At 50.4% G+C, this 20,775-nt stretch overlaps 1 protein-coding gene across 1 annotated transcript in view; it reads right to left on the reverse strand.

Annotated features, from left to right (window-relative positions):
- The window catches only part of BCAR1 (BCAR1 scaffold protein, Cas family member), a 37,613-nt gene that overhangs the window by 2,207 nt on the left and 14,631 nt on the right, over positions 1 to 20,775 (reverse strand). The window contains exons 2-5 of the mRNA XM_081921823.1: positions 9,533 to 10,168; positions 2,755 to 2,901; positions 2,484 to 2,591; positions 848 to 1,987 (exon numbers count right to left, since the gene is read on the reverse strand). Coding sequence (XP_081777949.1) covers positions 848 to 1,987; positions 2,484 to 2,591; positions 2,755 to 2,901; positions 9,533 to 10,168 — 2,031 coding nt within the window. The remainder of the gene's footprint in view (positions 1 to 847; positions 1,988 to 2,483; positions 2,592 to 2,754; positions 2,902 to 9,532; positions 10,169 to 20,775) is intronic.

Consider the following 20,775-nt stretch of genomic DNA (forward strand, 5'->3'; position numbering starts at 1 on the left):
CATACAAAAACTGACTAGACCAGCAGCTGGAACATACTTCAGCACTGGTAATGGGGCAGCAGCCTTTACAGCCCCCGAGAGCAGCAAGTCTCTGGGCACATTTGCCTTGGGCAGTTGCCTCACCCTGTCTCATGAAAGGGCCGGCCCAGATTATTCGATTATAAACCTGCAGGCAGGGCCTGTTGTTTTTTTAAAAGCAAAAATCTTTGTGCAGGGCCCAATAAACTTTAGGGGCTTTGTATATTAATGGCAATACTTAACCTAAGGCAAAGTGGGTGAAGAGCAGAGAGAGGAGGGGGCCTTCCTGTTTCTGCCACCTGGGCTACAAAACTCCTTAAAAAAAGTCAATTTTAGAGGTGTTAATTTTGCTGGTGTTGATATTGACATACTGTATCCTTCTTTTTAGATCTTATTACGAATTATGTGAGGAAGATTTAATTTTGTTGTTTACGCTTTGATTATGTTTTTATTCACCGCTTTGGTTATTTTCTTGCATTGACACGAACCTTTCCATGTCGTAAGCCGCCTTGAGCATGGCTTAACAATGGAAAGGTAGAAGATATATAGACGATGATAACGATGAAAAAGTTAGCCTGGTGCCAGGCTTTTAAAATATAGAACTATTATATTCTGGCTGCATTTCCCAGGAGTGTGGCTTGGGGACTGGAACCTAGCAAGGGGTTTGACCCCTGAGGATGATGGGACTTTGGGAGGCCCGCCCCCCCAACCTGTCCATCTTCCCCCGGTGGTGGCTTGCCCCTTTGGAGGCTGTGTGTGTTATGTGTGTGTGCACTCTTCCCTTCCCCCCCACAGCACACCCCTCCTCTTCCCCGCTGCCCAACCCCACCTGCAGGTGGACGTAGTCATAGTCTTCCATCCAGCCGCCCTCGCTGTTCTCATACTGCCCCTCGGGCGAGTCCTGGGTCAGGAACTTGGGCGGAGAGGGCAAGGGCCGGGACTGGATGCTGCTTGCCTTGTCAGCCGGGGTGCCGTGGGCGAGGCTGCCATCCCCTCCCAGGGAGGTGGGGGGCACCTTGGTCCTCCGGAAGAGCAAGGAGGCGTTCCCGTGCAGGAAGGAGGCCAACTGTTTGGTGTCGTCCGGCACTCCCCGCGAGTACATTACCAGTTGCTCCAGGTCGTCCGGCGGGGACCCCGGCTTGCCAGCCACCAGGGCACCGGGGGCCCAGCCGCAGCCATCCAGAGCCTGGCTGTGCCGCAGCAGAGCCTGGTACACGTCCTCCATCTTCTGCACCTGCTTGCTCAGCTTGGCGTAGAGGGAGCGGTCCGAGGCCTGAGCGGCGCTGCTCACGGCCGCGCGGGCAAACTCCAGCAGTTCCCGCAGCGCCCCCCGGACGCTCTCGGCCGCCCCCTGGATGCGGGCCGCTTGCACCTCCATCTGCTCGGGGCTGCGCCAGCTGCCGCTGATGAAGGACATGAGGTAGGAGACGGCGGTGCTCACGTTGCCCTGGAGCCGGGCCAGCGTCTCCATGGCAACGTCCTGGTCGAGGTGCAAGTCCCTGTCAGGGGCCTCCTTGACGGGCACCATGTCCAGGGAGGAGCTGGAGTGGTTGCTGCGGGTGCTGCCCGTGCTGGAGGCCGAGAGGCGCTTGCCGTCGCCCGCCTTGCCCTCCCGGTCCACCTGGGGCGGCACGTCGTAAATGTAGTCGCCCTCCCCGTCTTTGCTGCCCACCGGCAGCTCCCGCGGCACGTCGTAGACCTCCTGGCTCGCCAGCTTCCTCAGGCCGGGCGGCACGTCGTAGATCTCCTGGGCCTCGGAAACCCCTTTGCTGGCGGCCGGAGGTACGTCGTACACATCCTCGGGCAGGTAAGGCTCTGCCGCCGGCGCGGAGGGCTGGGCAAGGATGAGTGGGTGCCGTAAGGGATCAAACGGCTTGGCCTTGCAGAAGACGGGGGGCACGTCGTAGGTCTCCTCCCGCGCGGGGCCATCGGGGACGTCTTTGCTGACCGATGGGGGGATGTCGTACACCTGCAGGAGGGTATTAAAGCTGGCGTTTAACCCAGCAGCACATCTGTAGCCCCCTCTGCTTGTAACATGCTGCTAGTTCGTTTCTGGGTCCCATTCAAGGCGCTCACTTGGGCCCCAAAGACTGACATTTTCCCTAAAGACTGTCTAAGGTGCCCAGATCGGCAAATGGGGGGGGGGCTCTTGGTAGTTCCTTGCCCTCAAGAGGCTCTGGGGGAGGGTCTAGCATTCAGCTTTTTGTTTCTTAACATCTGTGGCCATAAAACTGTTTCTCTTAAGTTACACAATAAATCAAGCCTATGCTTCGGAGAGTGTACTTGGTGGGGTGGGTGTTTCTTGGCAATTTTTGTTTTGCCTCCGGGTCAATCGCCTTCTACTCTGCCTTGGGGTCAGAGTGGCTCTCATAAGCACTGGGGCAGCCCCCCACCACAGCCCCTGCCACTGAAGCTAGAGGCCCTCCCCACTTCCACGCCTCGGAAACCTTGCACACCATACTCACCACCTGCAGGCCTTTTTCCACACTGGGGGGCACATCATAAATATCCTGGGCATGAGCCAGATCCCTGCTGTTGGGGCCCTTGACTGCCAAGGTGGGGGTGTCATATACCTGGCAAAAGGAACAAAGGAGAGCAAGAGATGTTAATTTCCAATGAGTTTGAAACCCATTGAGGGCTGGTGATATGGAAGCAGAGGTTTCACCACCAACCCACCTGCGTGGGCCCCATGCCAACCAGACTCCCCCCACTTCTAGAAGGCAGGGCATCACTCACTTCCTGGCTGCCTTGGTTTCCCAGTAGACCCCGTGTCGGGGGCACGTCGTAGATCTCCTGGAGGTGGCGGGGAAAGTCGTACTCATCCTGCTCTCCTTTGGGGGAGTCATAGACGTAGACCTGACCCACACGCGTGGGGACGACAACCTGCAAGGGGGAAAAAGGGGGTGGATGAGACAATGTTTGCTGGCCTAGGCAGGTGGGAACCTGGCTGGGAAAGTCACAGGTCTGACCTCCACTTGCCTGAGGCTAACTCTGGGGGCCCCAATGGGTCTGAGGCACCGCAACATCTCAGGCTCACCTACTGCATTCACCAAGGATCCTTTCCTTCCCCCTCCGCACTTTTAGGGGGGTTGGAAGATGCCCTAAAGACTAGCTCAAAGTAACCCTGAAAAGCCAGGGGTGGGGGGGGACATCAGCGCCCCTCCAAGCATTCAGCCAAGTCCAATGCACTATCCAGTGCCCTGACCTCTTGGGTGCTTCCTTATGCACAAATGCTGCTGAAGAGCTTTTTCACACTGGGGCGAACAGTACTGGGAACATACCACTGATCCTAAAAGATGCTCTTAAATAGCTTCTGTGTGTGTCACATAGGATGCAGCTCGTCCTTTCCTCCAGCAGAGGGTGCTGCCTGCCCACAGGCAGCCCCCGTCTGGAAGGAACCTCCAGGCACCTTGCAGCAGGAGCCCCTTCTCCAGGGGAGGCAGGGATGACATCATGTTCTATTTCTGGCTCTGAGCAAATGAAGGGCTTGGAGATGAAGCACAATGTGCGCTCATTCCCTCATGGGCGGCCGCTTCTGGAGGCGGGGGGAAGGCGAGGGACCCTGCCGCAGACGCCTTCCCGGCTGCCGCTAGTTTGCAGAGCGGGGGGGGGGGGGGGAGTGCATGCATAGAGAGGCATCGGAAGCCAGAGGCTGCAGGAGTCTCCAAGCGCATTTGCGCACAGTCAGAGTGCAATACAACAAAAAACGTGGAATTCCGCTACAAGGTTAAGCAGGAATGAGTCTTTGCAAAAGCCGGCTCTTGCTAACTAAATTATAACAATGCACTCAGGTTGAATTATTTATCCTGCTTCTGATCTGCCTGGGGTAGAGTAAAGAGCTGCCAAAAACACTGAAGCTCAGAGAGGAGGCAAGTTGCCCCCGCATGCCGTAACCCAGGTGCCTCAGGGAAGCTGGAGCTGAGCACAAGGGCAGTTGCTCCCCTTCTGCGGTTTCCAGCAACTGGTATTCAGAAGCATTGTTGCTTCTGACCTTGGAGGCAGAGCAGAGCCATCATGCCTAGTAGCTACTAATGAAGACTCAGCCCTCCTGGAATGGGGACCTCAGAAATGGCAGGTGGGTCAGAGAGGGGATGGATGCAAAACATGGTGTCTGCAAGGTCTGGTATACAGAAATTAGTGAGCCAAAGCACTCCTAAGAACATAGGAACGCAAGAAAAGCCCTGCTGGATCAGGCCCATGGCCTATCACATCCAGTATTCTGTTCCCATGTACCTGTGGCGAAACCCGCAAGCAAGACCTGAGCACAAGAGCCCTTTTCGCTCCTGGTATTCAGAAGCATTGCTGCCTCCAACCACTGAGGCACAGAATCCCCCTTTGGGCTGGTAGCCGCTGATAGCCCTCTCCTCCTTCATGAATTTGTCTAATCATTTTCTAAAGCCATCTAGGTTGGTGGTCATCATTTCCCCCTGTGGGAGCGAGTGCCATAGTTCAACTATGGCACGTTTCAACCACTTACCCCCAATCCCAAACTACACAAATGACCCCAGGCAAGAGCTGGTTGCAAGCAGCAAATGTGCAACCTCTCCCAGGTAATACCCCAGATCTAAAGTCTCCCAAGACACTTTGGATGCTAGTATCTACAGATCTGATGCTTTGCAACAAAAATTAAAAGAAGCAGGAAAATCAACATATAATTAGCAAGTTAATAAGATTCTCATGAGGGTGGGAATACACATTTTGCAGGTTTTCAAGCCAACAGAGCCTGCCAAGGACTTCAAAATTTCATCATGCACAGCCCACGTATTCCAAACACCACAACCATAAGGTGTGGGAACTTGTTTTGTTTGGAAAAGGGAAAGTGGTGGTTCTCAGGATGGCAGTCATCGAACCAGAGGTGTGCTTAATGGCATCGCTTCATATCTTTAGGAGAACCTTCACTTATGGTCAGTGGTCAAAATTCCCCAGCTGTTACTGGACTACAACTCCCACCACCCCGATCCCTGGTCCTGCTAGCTAGGGAGGATGGGCATTGCAGTCCAGCAACAGCCGGGGATCCAGGTCTGAGAAACACTGCTTTAGGGTAACCAACTAGGACCTGGGAGAGACCAGGGTTCAAATCCCCGCTTGGCCTTAAATCTTTCCCTTGATGACCTTGGGGGCCAGGCACTGCCCCTCAGCCTAACCTAAAAAGGGCAGAAGACCCCCTGCATGCCACCTGGAGCTGCTCAGAGGAAAAGGTGGGATACAAATGCAATATGTAACGTGGCACTGCCCTGAAAAATGGAGATCTTCCCATGGCACAGAAGCAGCCAGATGCTGCAACGCAGGTTTGCCCAGAGTGGTGCCACTCGCACAGCGCCACCGTGAGCCACTCCCCAAACACACACACACAAACACACCCTGCATGGTACCCCTTTGGCCTGCCCTCAAAGGCAGGAAAAAGCAACAAGGTCACCGGCGAGGAAGAGGCGTGGGTGGGGACCTAGCAGGCAGGCAGGCAGGCCTGGCCGGCTGCCAAGTGAGAGAAGCTTTTTTCCTGAATCATTTACTGCTCTGCCAGGCCTGCTCCATCCGAATCTCCTTCAAGGTCAGCCAGCAGCAGCAGCAGCAGCAGCAGCAGCGGCTACTTAACAGAGGACGAGCATGCCAGGTGCTTTGCTTACTGCCAACACACAGGACTATCGGTCTCCCCAGCCCAATACCGTCTGCACAGACTGGCAGTGGCTTTCCAGAGATTCAGGCTGCTAGAGCCTCATCTACCTGGAGACGCCAGGGATTGAACCGAGGACTGTCTGCATGCAAAGCATGAGCTCTGCCACTGAGCCGTGAGCCACCTTCTAAATATAAAACAAGGACTGTATCTAACTACGTTCGGCTCAGAGCAGACACACGGAAATTAACAGACCCAGGTTTGTAATGTCCTTGTTTGCCTTTAGTTGGCTGAGGAAGGCAAGGGGAGCAAACAGACTAACCAGAGAGCATTTTCCCTGGGTTTTCCCAGGTTGGTTGGTTGGTTTTTGCTTTCGGGGGTCAAAATTCCATGGTCAGGAATGCATTGGAAACTTCCTCAAAGGAATCAATGGAAATTGCCAACAGGTTATGCAAACGCTCGCCTAAGGAACGATTTCTGGGGGACGCCTTGTGATTGTAAAGGAGGACCTGTGTGTACTAACACTGGATACAATCTGAAGGTTCCAGTCCTCAAGGTTCTGAATGAAACAGGGGTTCAGGTATGACACAGGTATACACCATTCATTTAAAGCACATTTCTCCTCCCCAGCCCCAAAGATTCCTGGGAACTATAGATTATTTAGAGCGATGGGAACTGTAGCTCTGCGAGGCATAACAACAACTCTCATGATTTTGGGGGCAGGGATAGTACAGGCCACTGGTCCACTTAGCTCAGTATGGCCCACTCTGATGTACAGCAGCTCTCTCTGGGGTTTCAGGCAGAGGTTCTCTACCGAGGACTGAATCTGGGAACTTCTGCAGGCAAACCAAACGCTCCAACCCTCTGCTCTCCCCTTGCACTGCAAGACCCCACATTTTAATATGGCACTCTGGGAAAAACCAAAGGCATCAGCCATGCCCAGTGATGCCTCCTTACAAGAGCCGTGTCCGTCTCCAATCCAGAAACAGGCTTGCCCAGGAACCAAGTTGAGGGAGCCTCAGAGATGGATAAGGAGGCCTCCCACCCAGAGGGAGGCCATTTCCTTTCCCAGGGAGAAACAGGAAACCGCTCCTCTCAGCCTGCTGCAAACCCCCCTCCCAGGGGAAAGCCATGCTGGAGCACACACACGCCCCTGTCTCCACCCTCCACTGCAGAGGGAGGCAGGAGGCAAGGCTGCCTTGGTGCAAATCTCCAGGAAGCTCTCTGTAAGGAATGCAAGCACCAGCACTTGGGGGCAGGGGGAGGCAACCCAGCCCCAGCAGTCCAGGAACACTAACTGCCTCTGCCCCCGTGCAGAGAAGCAAAGAGTTTTTCAAAGCAGACAGTAGTAGGTTGATTGCCACAATGGGGTAGCTGCTGCCTGCCCACAATGAGCAAGGCAGGCTGTAAAAACCCAGGGCATCTTTGCAGTCTGAAGCGTGGCTGCTGGTGTCGCAAATGGATTTCTCTCCCCCCTGCAGGAACCCCCAAGCCAGCAGAGCCAGCAGGGTGCAGCAGGAGCCAGCTTAAGGCACTGCTCTTTAGGCTGGCTCCTCTGGTGTTACTACTGATGTTCAGCTGAAAGACTTTGGTGTTGCGGTTTTAGCAATTCATGCTTACCTGCCAGGTTAAAAATATTTTAAACAAATTAGTTAACTGCATTGATTAGCTGTGATTCCTGCACTGCAGGGGGTTGGGCTAGATGACACTTGAGGTCCCTCCCAACTCAACAATTCTATAACCACCAACCACCCTTTGCTACAACTCCCTGGTCCCCAACCTCTACTTTAGCTAAACATAAGAATGGCTTCTTCTGCTTTCCCCCATTTACCTTTCTCCTCTTGCCTCCCTTATATTAAAATATACTTGTAAGCCCATCAGGGCAGCGGACTGTGGTCTTGAATGCCTTGCAGATCAGCAGTGCATTCCTTAGTGTTCTAACAACAGCAACCTGCATGTGTTTCCTCGTTGTTCTTCTTTCCATCGCCTCCCACCATTTCACATTTATGCCCACGCACCTGAATTCAATGGGCACTAGTTACAGATAGGTAGCCGTGTTGAGTGTATCTGAAGAAGTGTGCATGCACACGAAAGCTCATACCAAGAACTAACTTAGTTGGTCTTTAAGGTGCTACTGGAAGGAATTTGTTTTGTTTTGTCAATGGGCACTGTTTGACTATGAGCTTCGTAGGACAGGGAACTTCTTTGCTTCTGTTTCTCCTTGCATGCGTCCGAGGGGCAGCTGATGTAGCCCTCTCCAGATGTCACTGGGGCCCCCAGCTCCCATCCGCCTCTGCAGCCAGCCTGCCCAATGGTCAGGGTTAATGGGAGCTGGAGTCCACCAACCACCTCTGTAGGGAATCATGCTGGACACCCCTGGCGTGCGAGGCTGTACAGATAATTCATAATAATGGGCCCCGTGCAGAAGAAGCACTTTCCTCTCGACCGTGAAAAGCGCCCAGCTCAGCAACTGCTAACAAGGAACCATTTATGCCCCTTTCTCTTTCTCTGTGCCAAAACTCGCAAGACAATGCCTTCACAGCCACTTTACTACCACTGTCTGACTGCAGGAATAAAAGCCACTCTTGCCCACTTTGACAGCAGAGTGGTGGATTTCTCCTGAGAGCATCGTTCCTGCATCTGACTCTCTGCTCTCGTGCTAAACCCGGAGGGGGTGGGCTGGGGAGAGCTGCCTCTGCCTATTCACAACGGAAGCCAGTGATGGGCAAGAAACCGGCGGCATCACTTAACCCACCTTTCCTTTCCCCCTCCTCCTGCTCTTCCTCCTAAGGGGTTTTTCAACATTTTAAGACTTGATTCTGCTTTTCTTAAAATTAAAAAAAAAAGGGGGGGGAGATAATCTACTTTCATTTGCATAAACACACAAGTGGCAATTTAAAAATAGATCAGACAGCTCTCCTGCAGCGTGAAGGGAAGTAGGACAGAATACTGAATCGGTGCTTGATTTGCTGGCCAGTGTGCCTGTCAAATGCAATGCAAAGCTGCCCAGGCTCAAGAAAGGCAGAGTTGGTCGTCATTGGCCTGTACAAGCAATCACCCGCTGGCATGCGGATAGGGTATCCTTTCTTTATACCAGCCTGGCATCATCCAGATGTTTTGGACTGCATCTCCCACCAGCCCCACTTTGAGGGAGGCTGCTTTAAGCTGTCCTCATAGGGAAGGCGCTCCCACCTCTCGGATTGTGCTGGCTGCCCTTTCTCCCCACGCTGGTGCTCTGAAGGAATGTTAGAACGTAAGAACATCCTGCTGGATCAGGTCAACAGCCCATCTAGTCCAGCATCCTGGTCTCACAGTGGCAAGCCAGATGCCTCTTCTGAGAAGCCTGCAAGCAGGATTCAAACACAAGAGCAGCCTTCCTGTGGCTTCCAGCAACTGGTATTCAGAATCACTGCTGCCTCCAGCTGTGGAGGCAGAGCATAGCCATCATGGCTAGAAGCCACTGATAGCCATCTCCTCTATGAATTTACCTTATCCTCATTTAAAGCCATCACTGCCTCCTGGGAGAGAGAGAGTTCCATAATTTACCTAGCTGCCTGTCTCAAATCTTCCTAAATTCAGCTTTACTGCATGTCCACAGGTTCTAGCAACGGGAGAAGGGGGAAAACTTACCCCCGTCCACTTCCTCTATGCCATGCATAATTTTATAAACTATCCTGTCTCCCTTTCCTTGCCTTTTCTCTAAACTAAAAAACCCCAAACGCTGCAACCTTCCTTGAGAGGGGAGTCGCTCCATCTTCTTGATCATTCTGCTTGCCCTTTTCTGAACCTTTCCCAACTCTGCAATATCCTTTTCGAGGCGAGGCAATCAGAAATGAATGCAGTACTGCAAGGGTGGCCACCCCATAAACCTGCCAAGTGAACAGGTGCCCCTCAGAGGCTTACCTTTCCTTGGGTCTTTGGGGCTTCCCATCCCCGTCCATCCAGCGAAGGAGGCACCTGGTAGATGTCCTGCCCCAGCCCTGCGGGAGCTGGAGGAACCTGGTAAATGTCCTGGGGTGGGCTGGCCGGTCCAGCTGGTACTTGGTACACCTCCTGGCATTGAGAGGGGCTCTGCTTCGGGTAGGCGGGGGGCTGCTTGCCCGGGGGCGACTGGAACTGGCCCGCGGTCACTGTGCCCTGGTGGAGGGGGGCCCCCGGGGCCTTGTTTGGCGCCGGCACCAGGTAGACATTGTCCTCTTGGGGCAGGAAGGAGGGGTGCATAGAGGTGTACTGGGAGGCGGGGGACGTGGTGTAGCCCCCTTGGTGAGTGTAGGCCAGGGGGGTCTGCCCCGTCGGTTGCGGTGTCTGCTGTGGTGTCTGTGGCGTCTGCTGCGGCAGCTGCTTCTTGTCGTACATGCCCACCAAGATCTTGAGGCGGTTGCCGGGGACGATGCCCTGCCGCCCGTGCAAGGAGCAGAGCCACCAGCCATCCAGCCCTTGCGTGTTGCGCTCCAGCACCGTCATGATGTCGCCCTTACGGAAGGAGAGCTCGTCCGGGGACTCGGCCACATTGTCGTAGAGCGCCTTGGCCAGCACGTTCTGCAAGAGAGGCAGAGAGGAGGGGAGTTAGGGTGGCCAGCAGGGGGTGGCAGAGGGGATGGGGGGGAAGGGGGAAGACAGCGGGTGGCAGGGCACCAACGGCTGAACAGTGTAGAGAGAGGTCAGCAACTGGCACACACACCTCCCAAGCTGTACAAGATGGCTCCCAGAGGTACAATTTGCAGTCAGCATCACATAAACCGTGCTCAAAAGGATCACCGGAGTGAAGTGTTCACAGAGGGGCCATACTCGCGCCATAAATTTAAAACACCATGATGCCACTTTAAACAAGACACGGTTTCTCCCTCTCCCTAAGAATTATGGGAGCTATAGCTGAGAGTTGCTAGGAGGCCCTTATTCCCCTCGCAGAGCTACAATTCCTAGAGTTCCCTGGGAAGAGAGATTGACTCTGGGAACTTTCAGAGCAATAGGGGTCTTAAACTGCTTTAAATATACAGTGCAGACAGGGCCTGGGCTACATTCCACCCACATCAAAGTAAATGGTTTCTACACACGTACGCATCTAGGTAAGCACAACTGCACTTCAAGGACACATTCCAGCCAGGCAAAAGCATTGGAAGGGGCTGTGGAGCAGGGCTGGCGGGGTTGCATCTGGCCCTCGGTCTTGCGGTTCCTCACCCCACATATACCCACCCCCCTGCCCATTGCACTTCCTCTTTCTAAATTAAGACTAAGGAGACACCTTCAATGCTATAGCCAAAAAGGGTTGGCCTTCAGAAGGACGTGAGGGTGCCCATGTGACTGCCCCAGCCCAGTTCATGCAAAGATCTTCTTTGAAGTGGAAAAGGAAAGTAATTTATCAATGAGCAAAGGTCACTGGGTGGAACGTCCCAGGCAGGACTGTATACAGAACTTGCCTGGTGCCCTAGTAAGAAGAAATGCTCCCTCTTTTACTGGTGAAATTAGTTGGCTCTCCCCTCCCCACAAATAAAGAACATGAATACACATGGGGGAAATTGGTTAAAAACAACAAACCTGGAGCTAGAGATTTGTGTCGGCCTATTTATAAAAAGCGCTGCTTGCAAACAAAATGACATGCCTAACCGCTGAGCAGGAGACGAGAAGCTTTCAGAAAAGACACCCTGCGCTGAGACGAATATACACACACCTGTGCCCTTTAAAAGAGAGCAAAGGCAATGGAAATGATGTAAGATTTTAAAAGGACGCAAAAGAAAAAGGAAAAAAAAGATACAGACTCTGGGTGATTTTGAACAAAGCAGGAGACACACAAGCAAAGTGGAGCTGCTTTGAGAAGAAAGGCCAGTTTACGGTGCAATTTCAATGCATGTCTACTCGGAAGTAAGTCCCACCGAGTTCAGTAGAACTAAGTAAGTGCACACACAGAGGCCTACCTGGAAGTAAGTGTCATTGGACTCAGTGGGGCTTATCCCAGAGGAATGGCTGCTGCAGATTCCAGCTCAAACCAAACTAATCATTCAGGGTTGTCCTTCTCCTCTCCCTCCCGCATGCCCCGCTCTCTCCTTTTACCCCAACTTTCTTTGCCCCACTCCTATGGGGAAGAACCATAGCTCAATGGCAGAGTCTGCCTTGCACCCACAAGGTCCCAGACAAGGCTGAGCGAGAATCCTGTTAAAAGTCCTGCGGAGTCGCTGCCAGTCAGTGCAGACAATACTGAGCTCAATGGACCAATGGTCTGGCTGGGGATAAAGTGATTCCTGTGATCATTTGCTCTTATTTAAGTTTAAAGAACGCAAAGCAAATAAATAGCAAGTGCTGCTGTTCACTAGCCGGTTTCTTGTTCTTTCAGATTGTGAAGTGTTCCAACCCCAACAACAGAGGAGGATTTTATCAGATGGACTGGCTGGCAGACCAGCTAAGGGCCTGGGACCCTCCTTCTAGCACAAGCAAAGTCTCTCCTCCCCACTTCTCCTCTCCTGGGCAGGAAGTGCCAGAGCTGTGAGTCAACCAGAGAATTCCCTTTGTGCCGGTCCCGCTGCCCTCCACCCCTCCCACAGCAGCAGGACACGCAGAGATTCAGAATTTACTTCCAAACATAAGTTTCTACTGGAGCCCCAAGGAGGTTGGTGGAAGGGGGAAGCCAGCCTCTTTTGAGTCTTGATGCCAGTCTCTCATCAGTCTTTCCCAACCAGTGTCCTCCAGCTGTTTCGGACCATGACTGCCATCAAACTGTGCTGGCTGGAGTTGATGGGAATTGTAGTTGAAAGCAGTCAGAGGGCACCAGATTGGGGAAGATTTCATACCTTCCAAACTATGCCTGTTTATAAAAAGGTAAATAACAGGCATTTTCACTGCGGTCTATCAATTGCTAGCAGGTGCCAACCCAAAAGGGCCACCCTTAAAATATACTTACTCCGTTGCTTGGAAAAAATATTCCATGTCACATTTTGGTGTTGGATCACACAACAGATTTGCTACTGCTGAACATCACTGTTTTGTGGAAGTTTCAGCTTCAGTATGGCATGCCAAGCAGTAACTCTGCAGAATGAGTTACCGTCACTCAACTCCATACTTAATTCTTTAGTGAGATGCCAGTCTATAGATCTCACCAAACTGCTCTGCCTACTAATTCTTGGCCCCTTCTGCATCTCGCTCTCAGTTCTAAGTTCCTTCATGCTTCCTGTACTGTGTTTCCTCCCAGGAGGCCAAAAGCACATTTCCCCCCAGCAAGATTGTTTTGTTTACAACTAGTGGCTGATTGAGGCCCCTTAAGCAAAGAATGAGAAGAAAATGTTTTGTACGGTTTTCAAAGCCCAAGTGGGCGTTCACAGAAAACACAGGGCAGGGAAGGGGGAGCTGTCTGCGGGACAAGAGAAAAAGAAGGGTGATGGCCAAGTGGCACAGCACAAGCTTTGTAAGGAGAAGGTGTCAGGTTCAATACACAGGGTCCCCAAGAAGGGCTGGGAGAGACCCATCTGAAATCTCAAAAGAGAGCTTTCGGCACTCAGTGGATGACCAGGGATTCCCAAACTGCAATTAGTGGACAGGACCACCAGCTTCATCCAGGTGGTCCACTGTGCTTCTGTGGATTTGTGGCTGAAGACTGGAGAAAGCATGCCCATCACGTTAAATACCGTACTTGTATCAACTTTTACTTGTATTTTATTGCTTCTTTTATTTCTCACATTGTGTTTTATTATGTTGCAACTTGAATACAATAAAACACAATTACCTAAGAAATAAAAGAAGGGAGGGGAAGATGCAATGAACATCATACAACATCTAGCACAGGGCACTGCAATTGCTAAAGAATGGGCAGAGGAATATCATTAGATGGTCTGCCAAGACCCTCGGCAATTTCCAAGTGTTCCATTGGGGTGAGAGAACTTGAAAATTGCTGGTGTACTCTGTATATACCAGCTCCCTATGTTCTGAGGACTCTATGTGTTCTTGCTGTGGCCAAAAGTCAGATCCCCTCCTATCCAACTATCCGCCGTGAAAAAAGATTCTTTCCACCTTTGAGTTCACAGGTATGTGGTGTGCTGACAGTCACCAACTCGGCTATACAGTTGGCCGATGCCAGGGACGGGGAACCTGTGGCTCCCAGAGGTTGTTGGGACTTCAACTCCCATCAGCCTCACCCAGCACAATCAATTATCAGGAATTATGGCGGCTGTAGTCCAACAACATCCAGAAGGCAGCAGGTGGATTCCGATCCCTGCTTTATAGCGAAATAGATGTACGGTTGCCACTTTGCATGATGGTGAAACATGTTTACATTTCCCCATGTCGCTGCTTTTAGAACGCACTCATGCTGGAGGCCATGATGGCCACCAACATGGTTGGCTTTAAAAGAGAACTGAACAAATTCATAGAGGGCAGGGCTTTCAATGGCTACTAGCCACAATGGCTCTGCTCTGCTTTGGTGGTGGGAAGCAGGATGCTTCTGAATGCCAGTTACTGGAAACCACAGGAGGGGAGAAGGCTCTTGTGCTTGAATCCTGCTTGTGAGATCTCCCAGTAAGGCATCTGGTAGACCACTGTGAGAATAGGATTCTGGACTATAAGGGCCATTGGCCTGATCCAGCAGTCTCTTATGTTCTTTCCCTAACCTTTCCCCTAACCCTTCCCTTCTCCCTTTGCAATTGTTGAATGGAGATGAAGAAAGAGCACAGATCTAAAAATGATGTTCTGTTAAATCTCTCGGAGTGTGGATAAAACCGCCAGCCTGGCCTTGCGCCGCTCCCTATACGTGCTCTTTTATGGGGCTATTATTTGATTGCTTATACATGGCACACCCCTTTTCTTTTCCAACCACCAAACTGACCACAGGGTGACTGTGCAAGACAGCTTTTACTGCCATGCTAGGATAGGCTGAGGGAAACCCTCTGTAGGGCTTCTCCTACAAATTTGATGCTGCCTTCCAGGAATTCAAAATATTTTCCAGGCCTGCCCAAACTTTACCAGAAGAGGCCCTCCTGGAATAGGAGACTGAATCCGAAAGCTAGGATATTGTAAGCATCAGGCTCGACTTCCCACCCTCCCCAAGGGAAAGAGGCCCTGGAAACAGGGCCTCAAATGGACAGATATGTTGCAGAGGCTGGGGGGGGGGGAGGCAGAGAAAAGAAAGAGTTTCTGCTATTAACAGCCCTAAATGCAGCTATGGGGCATCTGGCCAGGCGCTGTTGCAGCCCCACAAAAATACTGGCTATGCCAAAAACACTCTCCACATTACTGGGGTTATATGGGTTCTTCTGGCGCAGAGCTACACCTAGCAGCACAATGGCACTTTTTTTTTTTACCACAGTGGTTCCCAAAGCAGTTTACAGTAATATTATATTATATTAATAGGCAGGTCATGTTGCTTTCACAATGACAGATCCCAGTGTAAGCACAGGAACTGGAAAAGAGCTTTCCTGAATATTGTTAACATGCTGATTTGAGAAAATTCCTCCGAAATCTGGCCCAGAGGTGGAAAGAAGAGTCCCTACCAAAGAGGAATGGCAAGCTAAGCTGATGGACTACGCTGAAATGACAAAGCTGACTGGAAAGCTCAGGAACCAAGAAGAAAAAAACTTCAGGAAAGAATGGGGGAAAAATATAATTTATTTAGGAAACCACTGTAAGCAGATGAAAACATTAGCAGGATTATTACACTTGTAGTGTAATAAATACGATGGATAATATAGATATAAAACATAGACTACGATACAATATGCAGTTGAAAACATTGACATTAGGACCCACTGAGGGGATGGAGGGGGGAAGTCATGAGATTCAGAGAAATCTCTGTACTGTATATGGAAATGTATTTGTATATGTTTGAAAAACGTTTATGTTTGGAAAATGTGTATGTTTGAAAAAATCAGATAAAAAAGATCACAAAAAAGAGAAAATTCCTCAGAAACAAGCCTCCCAGTGAAATTTCTCTTTGGGGGCAGCCTTGCACCTTGGAGCAAGCACCCTTCCCGCGCCCCCAGTTGTTTATTGCTTGGGCTGGAAGGACAGAGCAAGGCATGCCAGGTCAGATGTGCCTCTGGGGAAAGGAATGCAAGAAAACAACATCTAGGTGGACAAGACCTGCCATGCACACCACAAAGAGTAACCTTACTCCGAAACTTCCACAGAAAACACTAAGCTTTTTTTTTGGGGGGGGGCTCCGCCACTGAGCTGTGACCTTCTTCTGGGTTTTGAACAAGGGATGTCCCCAACCTTAGTTTAGAAAGCTACAGGTCCCAGAATTATTTGAGGGAAGATGTGGCTGTTTAAAGTGGTACAATACTGCTTTAAATGAGGCCAAACATTCACATAACTAACCAATTAAAAGCAGAGTTTTTTGTTCTTTGTTTTAAAGACAGGTTCAAATAAATGTATTTCAAACAAATAAAAACAGAAAAACAGGCATGCTATCCATGGTGCCCAACCAACATCACTCCCTAAAGCAGCTGTCACCAACTTCAGATGTCAACACCCTCCATATGTTTTTGACTACAACTCCCATCAGGCCCAACCAGGTGCTGATAGGAATTGTAGTCCCAAGCAGCTGAAGGGCACCAGTTGGTGGAAGATGCCCAGTAGAAAACAAGTCATGAAAAAGGTGGAAGACAAGACTAATTATTTATTGTATTCATATCCCACCTTTTTCTCCCTCTCATTTAATCCTCACAACAATCTTGCAAGGTAGATTAAGCTGGGAGGCCATGACCTTCCCTTTTTCTTCTCCAGCTGTCCCTGGAAACACTTTGCAGGGATGAAGGAGTTAAACCTCACCTTCCCTCCAGTCAGAGGAATGCATGATTAATGTAGCTTTAAAAAAAATACTTTTTTTAAAAAAGGCAGCAGGAAGCCATTCAAAGGGCCCTAGTTGCTCAGATAGGAGTTTGATTACAACATAACGCTCATTGCTCACGCAAAGTCTTACTAAATGGGCATCTTGTGAGCTCATACACTGAAGGGGAAATTACCCTGAAAGCAGATGACTCACTTCCATCAAAAAGTCCTTTAAAGCAGGGCCCCCATTTCCGGCTGAGCCGTCTCCTAAAAAAGACCAGCCCTTGAACCAGTCTAGACCTTAGCCTGCCCCACTCACCTATGGTTTGGGACACAGGACTATAGGTCAATAAAAATGTGCTGTCTTGGGGGACACACACAAACACCACCAACTTGTTTCGCTGAAAGGAGGCCAAGAGCTGTCACTCCAGAAGGGTCTCTGAGAGGGCTCACCAACATTTCAATCCATGATTTCAACAACAATGAAACACAGGAGAGTATGTGACTGGCAAGAGATATAAAAGGAATTCCTAATTCCCCACATTATGCTTCTTTTTAGGGGTGAGGAACCTCAGAACCGAGGGCCAGAGGTGCCCTCACCCAGGCCTCTCAATTTGGTCCTTGAGACTTCCCCCTTCCCAGGCCACACACCCCACCAGCCCTGCTCCAGAGCCCCCTCGATTGCTTTTGCCTGGTTGGATTGTGTCCTTGAAGTGTGATGATGCTTACCTAGATGTACATTTATGTGTGTAGAAACGTGTGGCTGGAATGTAGCCTAGACCCTGTCTGCACTGTCCATTTAAAGCAGTATCATACCACTTTAAACAGGCATGGCTTCCCCCAAAGAATTATGGGACATGTCGCTTGCTAAGGGTGCTGAGAGTTATTAAGACACCCCTATTCCCCTGAAAGAGCTACAGTTACCAGAGTCAATCCCTCTTCCAGGGAACTCTGGAAATTGTACCTCTGTGAGTACCTCTCTCAGCACCCTTAAAACAAACTGCAACTCTCAGACTTCCTTGGGGGAAGCCATGCCTGTTTAAATTGGTATGATACTGTTTTAAATAGACAGTGCAGACAGGGTCTAGGCTACATGCCAGCCACATAAAAGTAAAAGCCATGACTGTTTAAAGTGGTATGATACTACTTTAAATGTATATTTATAGATTCCACCCACTTTCATATCTGGCCCCACCAACTACTGTCATGCGGCCCCAGGAAGGTTCCTTATGATTGAACGCGGCCCTCATTCAAAAAAAGGTTTCCCCTCCCTCTGCGCCACAGGAAATTCTTAGCCCAATCTTGATGGGAGACAATCTGTCCCTTCCAACCAGCATCCAGATAACTTTTCAGAAACAGAGAGACAAAGCACTGCCCAAACTGAAACTATGAATGCAAGATAGAAAACTAACAGCAGCATTACAACACAACTCTCTGGATCTTTACTTGTAATTAAAACCATTCAGTACAGTGGGATTTACCCCAAAGTAAGTGGACAGGGGGTTGCAGCTCTAATGAGATTGAGAAAATACTGCTTCACAGACAAAGTTAAAAGCCCTTCACAAACATCTCAGAAACAGCGCTGTAGGGTAGGTCTGCTTTGCAGAAGGAAGCTAGAGAGACTAGTTTGCCTGAGAATTAACCATGAAGAGCAAACTAGAAGTCTAAACTAATGCAACAATAGCAGTTGGCTTTCAAGAGTGAAAATTCATAGTCCCAATATTATAATCAAAAGGACCCAGAAAGTAAGGTGATGCTAATAACAGTCCAGTTTCTACTTCTTAGGACGCAGGTGGCGCTGTGGGTTAAAGCCTCAGCGCCTAGGACTTGACGATCGAAAGGTCGGCGGTTCGAATCCCTGCTGCGGGGTGCGCTCCCGCTGCTCGGTCCCAGCGCCTGCCAACCTAGCAGTTCAAAAGCACCTCCGGGTGCAAGTAGATAAATAGGGACCGCTTACCAGCGGGAAGGTAAACAGCGTTTCCGTGTGCAGCTCTGGCTCGCCAGAGCAGCGATGTCACGCTGGCCACGTGACCCGGAAGTGTCTCCGGACAGCGCTGGCCCCTGGCCTCTTAAGTGAGATGGGCGCATAACCCCAGAGTCTGTCAAGACTGGCCCGTACGGGCAGGGGTACCTTTACCTTTACTTCTACTTCTTATGTTAGGATCTTCCTTCCTTCGGGACTTTTACAATGTGGTTCTCGCTACATAATCTTCAAGGAAACTAGTGAAATTGGCATAAGTAAAGCGGGCTCTCCAGAAAGCTCCATTCATCACAAATAGGAGGCAGAAACTAGGATGCACAAGCTCTTCCCAACCGAAGAGGAACAAAGGATAAGGATTATTTATTTTCTGCTCCAAGGGCCGAAATGTACATTCCACCCAGGCCACTAAAACTTGCTCAGGACAGCTGCTTCTCCAGGCAAAAGCTGACCGCTCCAGGTACAGCGCCAACGCAATAATGCTTGGTCCTTGCAACATTGTCGTTAACAGTTTATTGTCTTGGCTGCAGGCCATTGCAAAACAGAAGTATGCATACAGCAGACAATAAAGCACTGTACCACACGAGCAGCCAAATAAATGTGTGCCAGTCACTCTGCAAAGGCAAACAATTGAAAAGCTGGTGTTTTGCAAAGCCTTAAGGAGGATAAGTTATGGAGCATGCAGTCCCCAGTTCAAACATCCCAAATGCTATGAACTCGTTACTTCATGCAAAAACGGCCACCAGCTTGGGTGGCTTTACACAGATTTGTGGAGGAAATGTTGGCTATGTTCTATCTCTAATGTCGGGGGTAATCAGGAGAGCCTGCTGGATCAGGCCAATGGCCCATCTAGTCTGGCATCCTGTTCTTACAGCGGCCAACTAGATGCCTGTGGGAAACCCACAAGCAAGATTCGAGTATCTATATCCCACCTTTTATTCCAGTGAGTTCAAGGTGGATGGTTCCCTGCCTCTTCATTTACTCCCACAACAATCACATGAGACAGGTTAGGCTGAAAGGCAGTGACTGGTCCAATGTGACCTGGTGAGCTTCATGACCAGGTGGAGATTTGAATCCTGGTCTCCCAGTCTAACACTGTAACTACTACACCACACTGTCTATATAGTTTAAAGTGCTGTTCTAGCAGGCAAACATGTGCCACTCCCTAGAGTGGACTTCTCTAACCTGGGACCCTCCAGATGCTTTGGACTACAATTCCCATCAGCCCCAGTCAGCACAGTGGCCACCCTTCTGTCACCCCAGCACCATATGGCCATGACTGATGGGAGTTGTAGACCAAAGCATATGGCGGGCCCCAGGAGGCACTGATATCTGGACCAATTAGTGAGGCAGATGTTCCCAAATGTGTGTGTGTGTGTGTGTGTGTGTATTGATATCCTACGTGAAGATGTTTGTCAGTAATGCCAAACACCTTTCTGAAGAGACCCTAAAACCTGCACCAATAGATTCAAATTACAAAAAAGGAGATTCCAACTTAATATCAGGAAGAACTTTCTGACAGTAAGAGCTGTTCGACAGTGGAACAGAAGGTGGTGGACTCTCCTCCACTGGAGGTTTTTAAGCAGAGGTTGGGTGGGCATCTGTCATGGATGCTTTAGCTGGAATTCTCACACAGCAGGGGTTGGACTAGATGACCCTTGGGGTGCCTTCCATCTCTACAATTCTATGAAAAACTCTACTTCTAGGCCATTTCATTTTTAAATCCTTTCATCCGAGGTCCCAGGATAGATGGTCCTTCAGCTAAGGAGGCATATCAGAGCTTGCTTAGGGAGCCTTGCATTTTGCAAGAAACCCAACCGTATACCTAGCCACTACTGTTGTGTTTTGAAATATCAGGCACTGCTTTTCCTGTGCAAACAGCACCCAGAGCAGGGTGAAACTTGCAGAGGTCATGGGGTGGGTTAACCCTTTCCCTGCCCAGCAACTCTCCTTTATAGCCACTCATCTCTCAGATAGTGATCCAGACCCACGTTTGCAGCTAGGCAAGAGCCCTAGCAAAGAAAGGGGGCAGCTTGCAGCAGAAAAGTTAAAGCTGGGTTCCTTCCATTTCCCCCCTGCAAGTCAACCCCCCACCCCCTGAAACTTTACACTGGAGAAGCAGAAGCTTGGGCAGGAGGTGGGAGTCGCTTTTTCAGAGTTATGGGATGGGAACACATGGGCCACAGACCCACAGATCACAGCAAACACACACACACACACACACACACACACACACACAAACAAACAAACAAACAAACAGAGTATCCATTCTCTCCTTCTCTCCTTCCTTCCTTCCTTCCTTCCTTCCTTCCTTCCTTCCTTCCTTCCCTCTCTCTCTCTCTCATTGTGGCCTGGGGAAGGCCACAGTGAAGAAGTCAGAGGGCCACCTGTGGCTCCCAGGCTACCCACTGGTGGCCCA

Source organism: Podarcis melisellensis (assembly GCF_964234715.1).
Source record: "Podarcis melisellensis genome assembly, chromosome: 8".
Lineage (NCBI taxonomy): Eukaryota > Metazoa > Chordata > Lepidosauria > Squamata > Lacertidae > Podarcis > Podarcis melisellensis.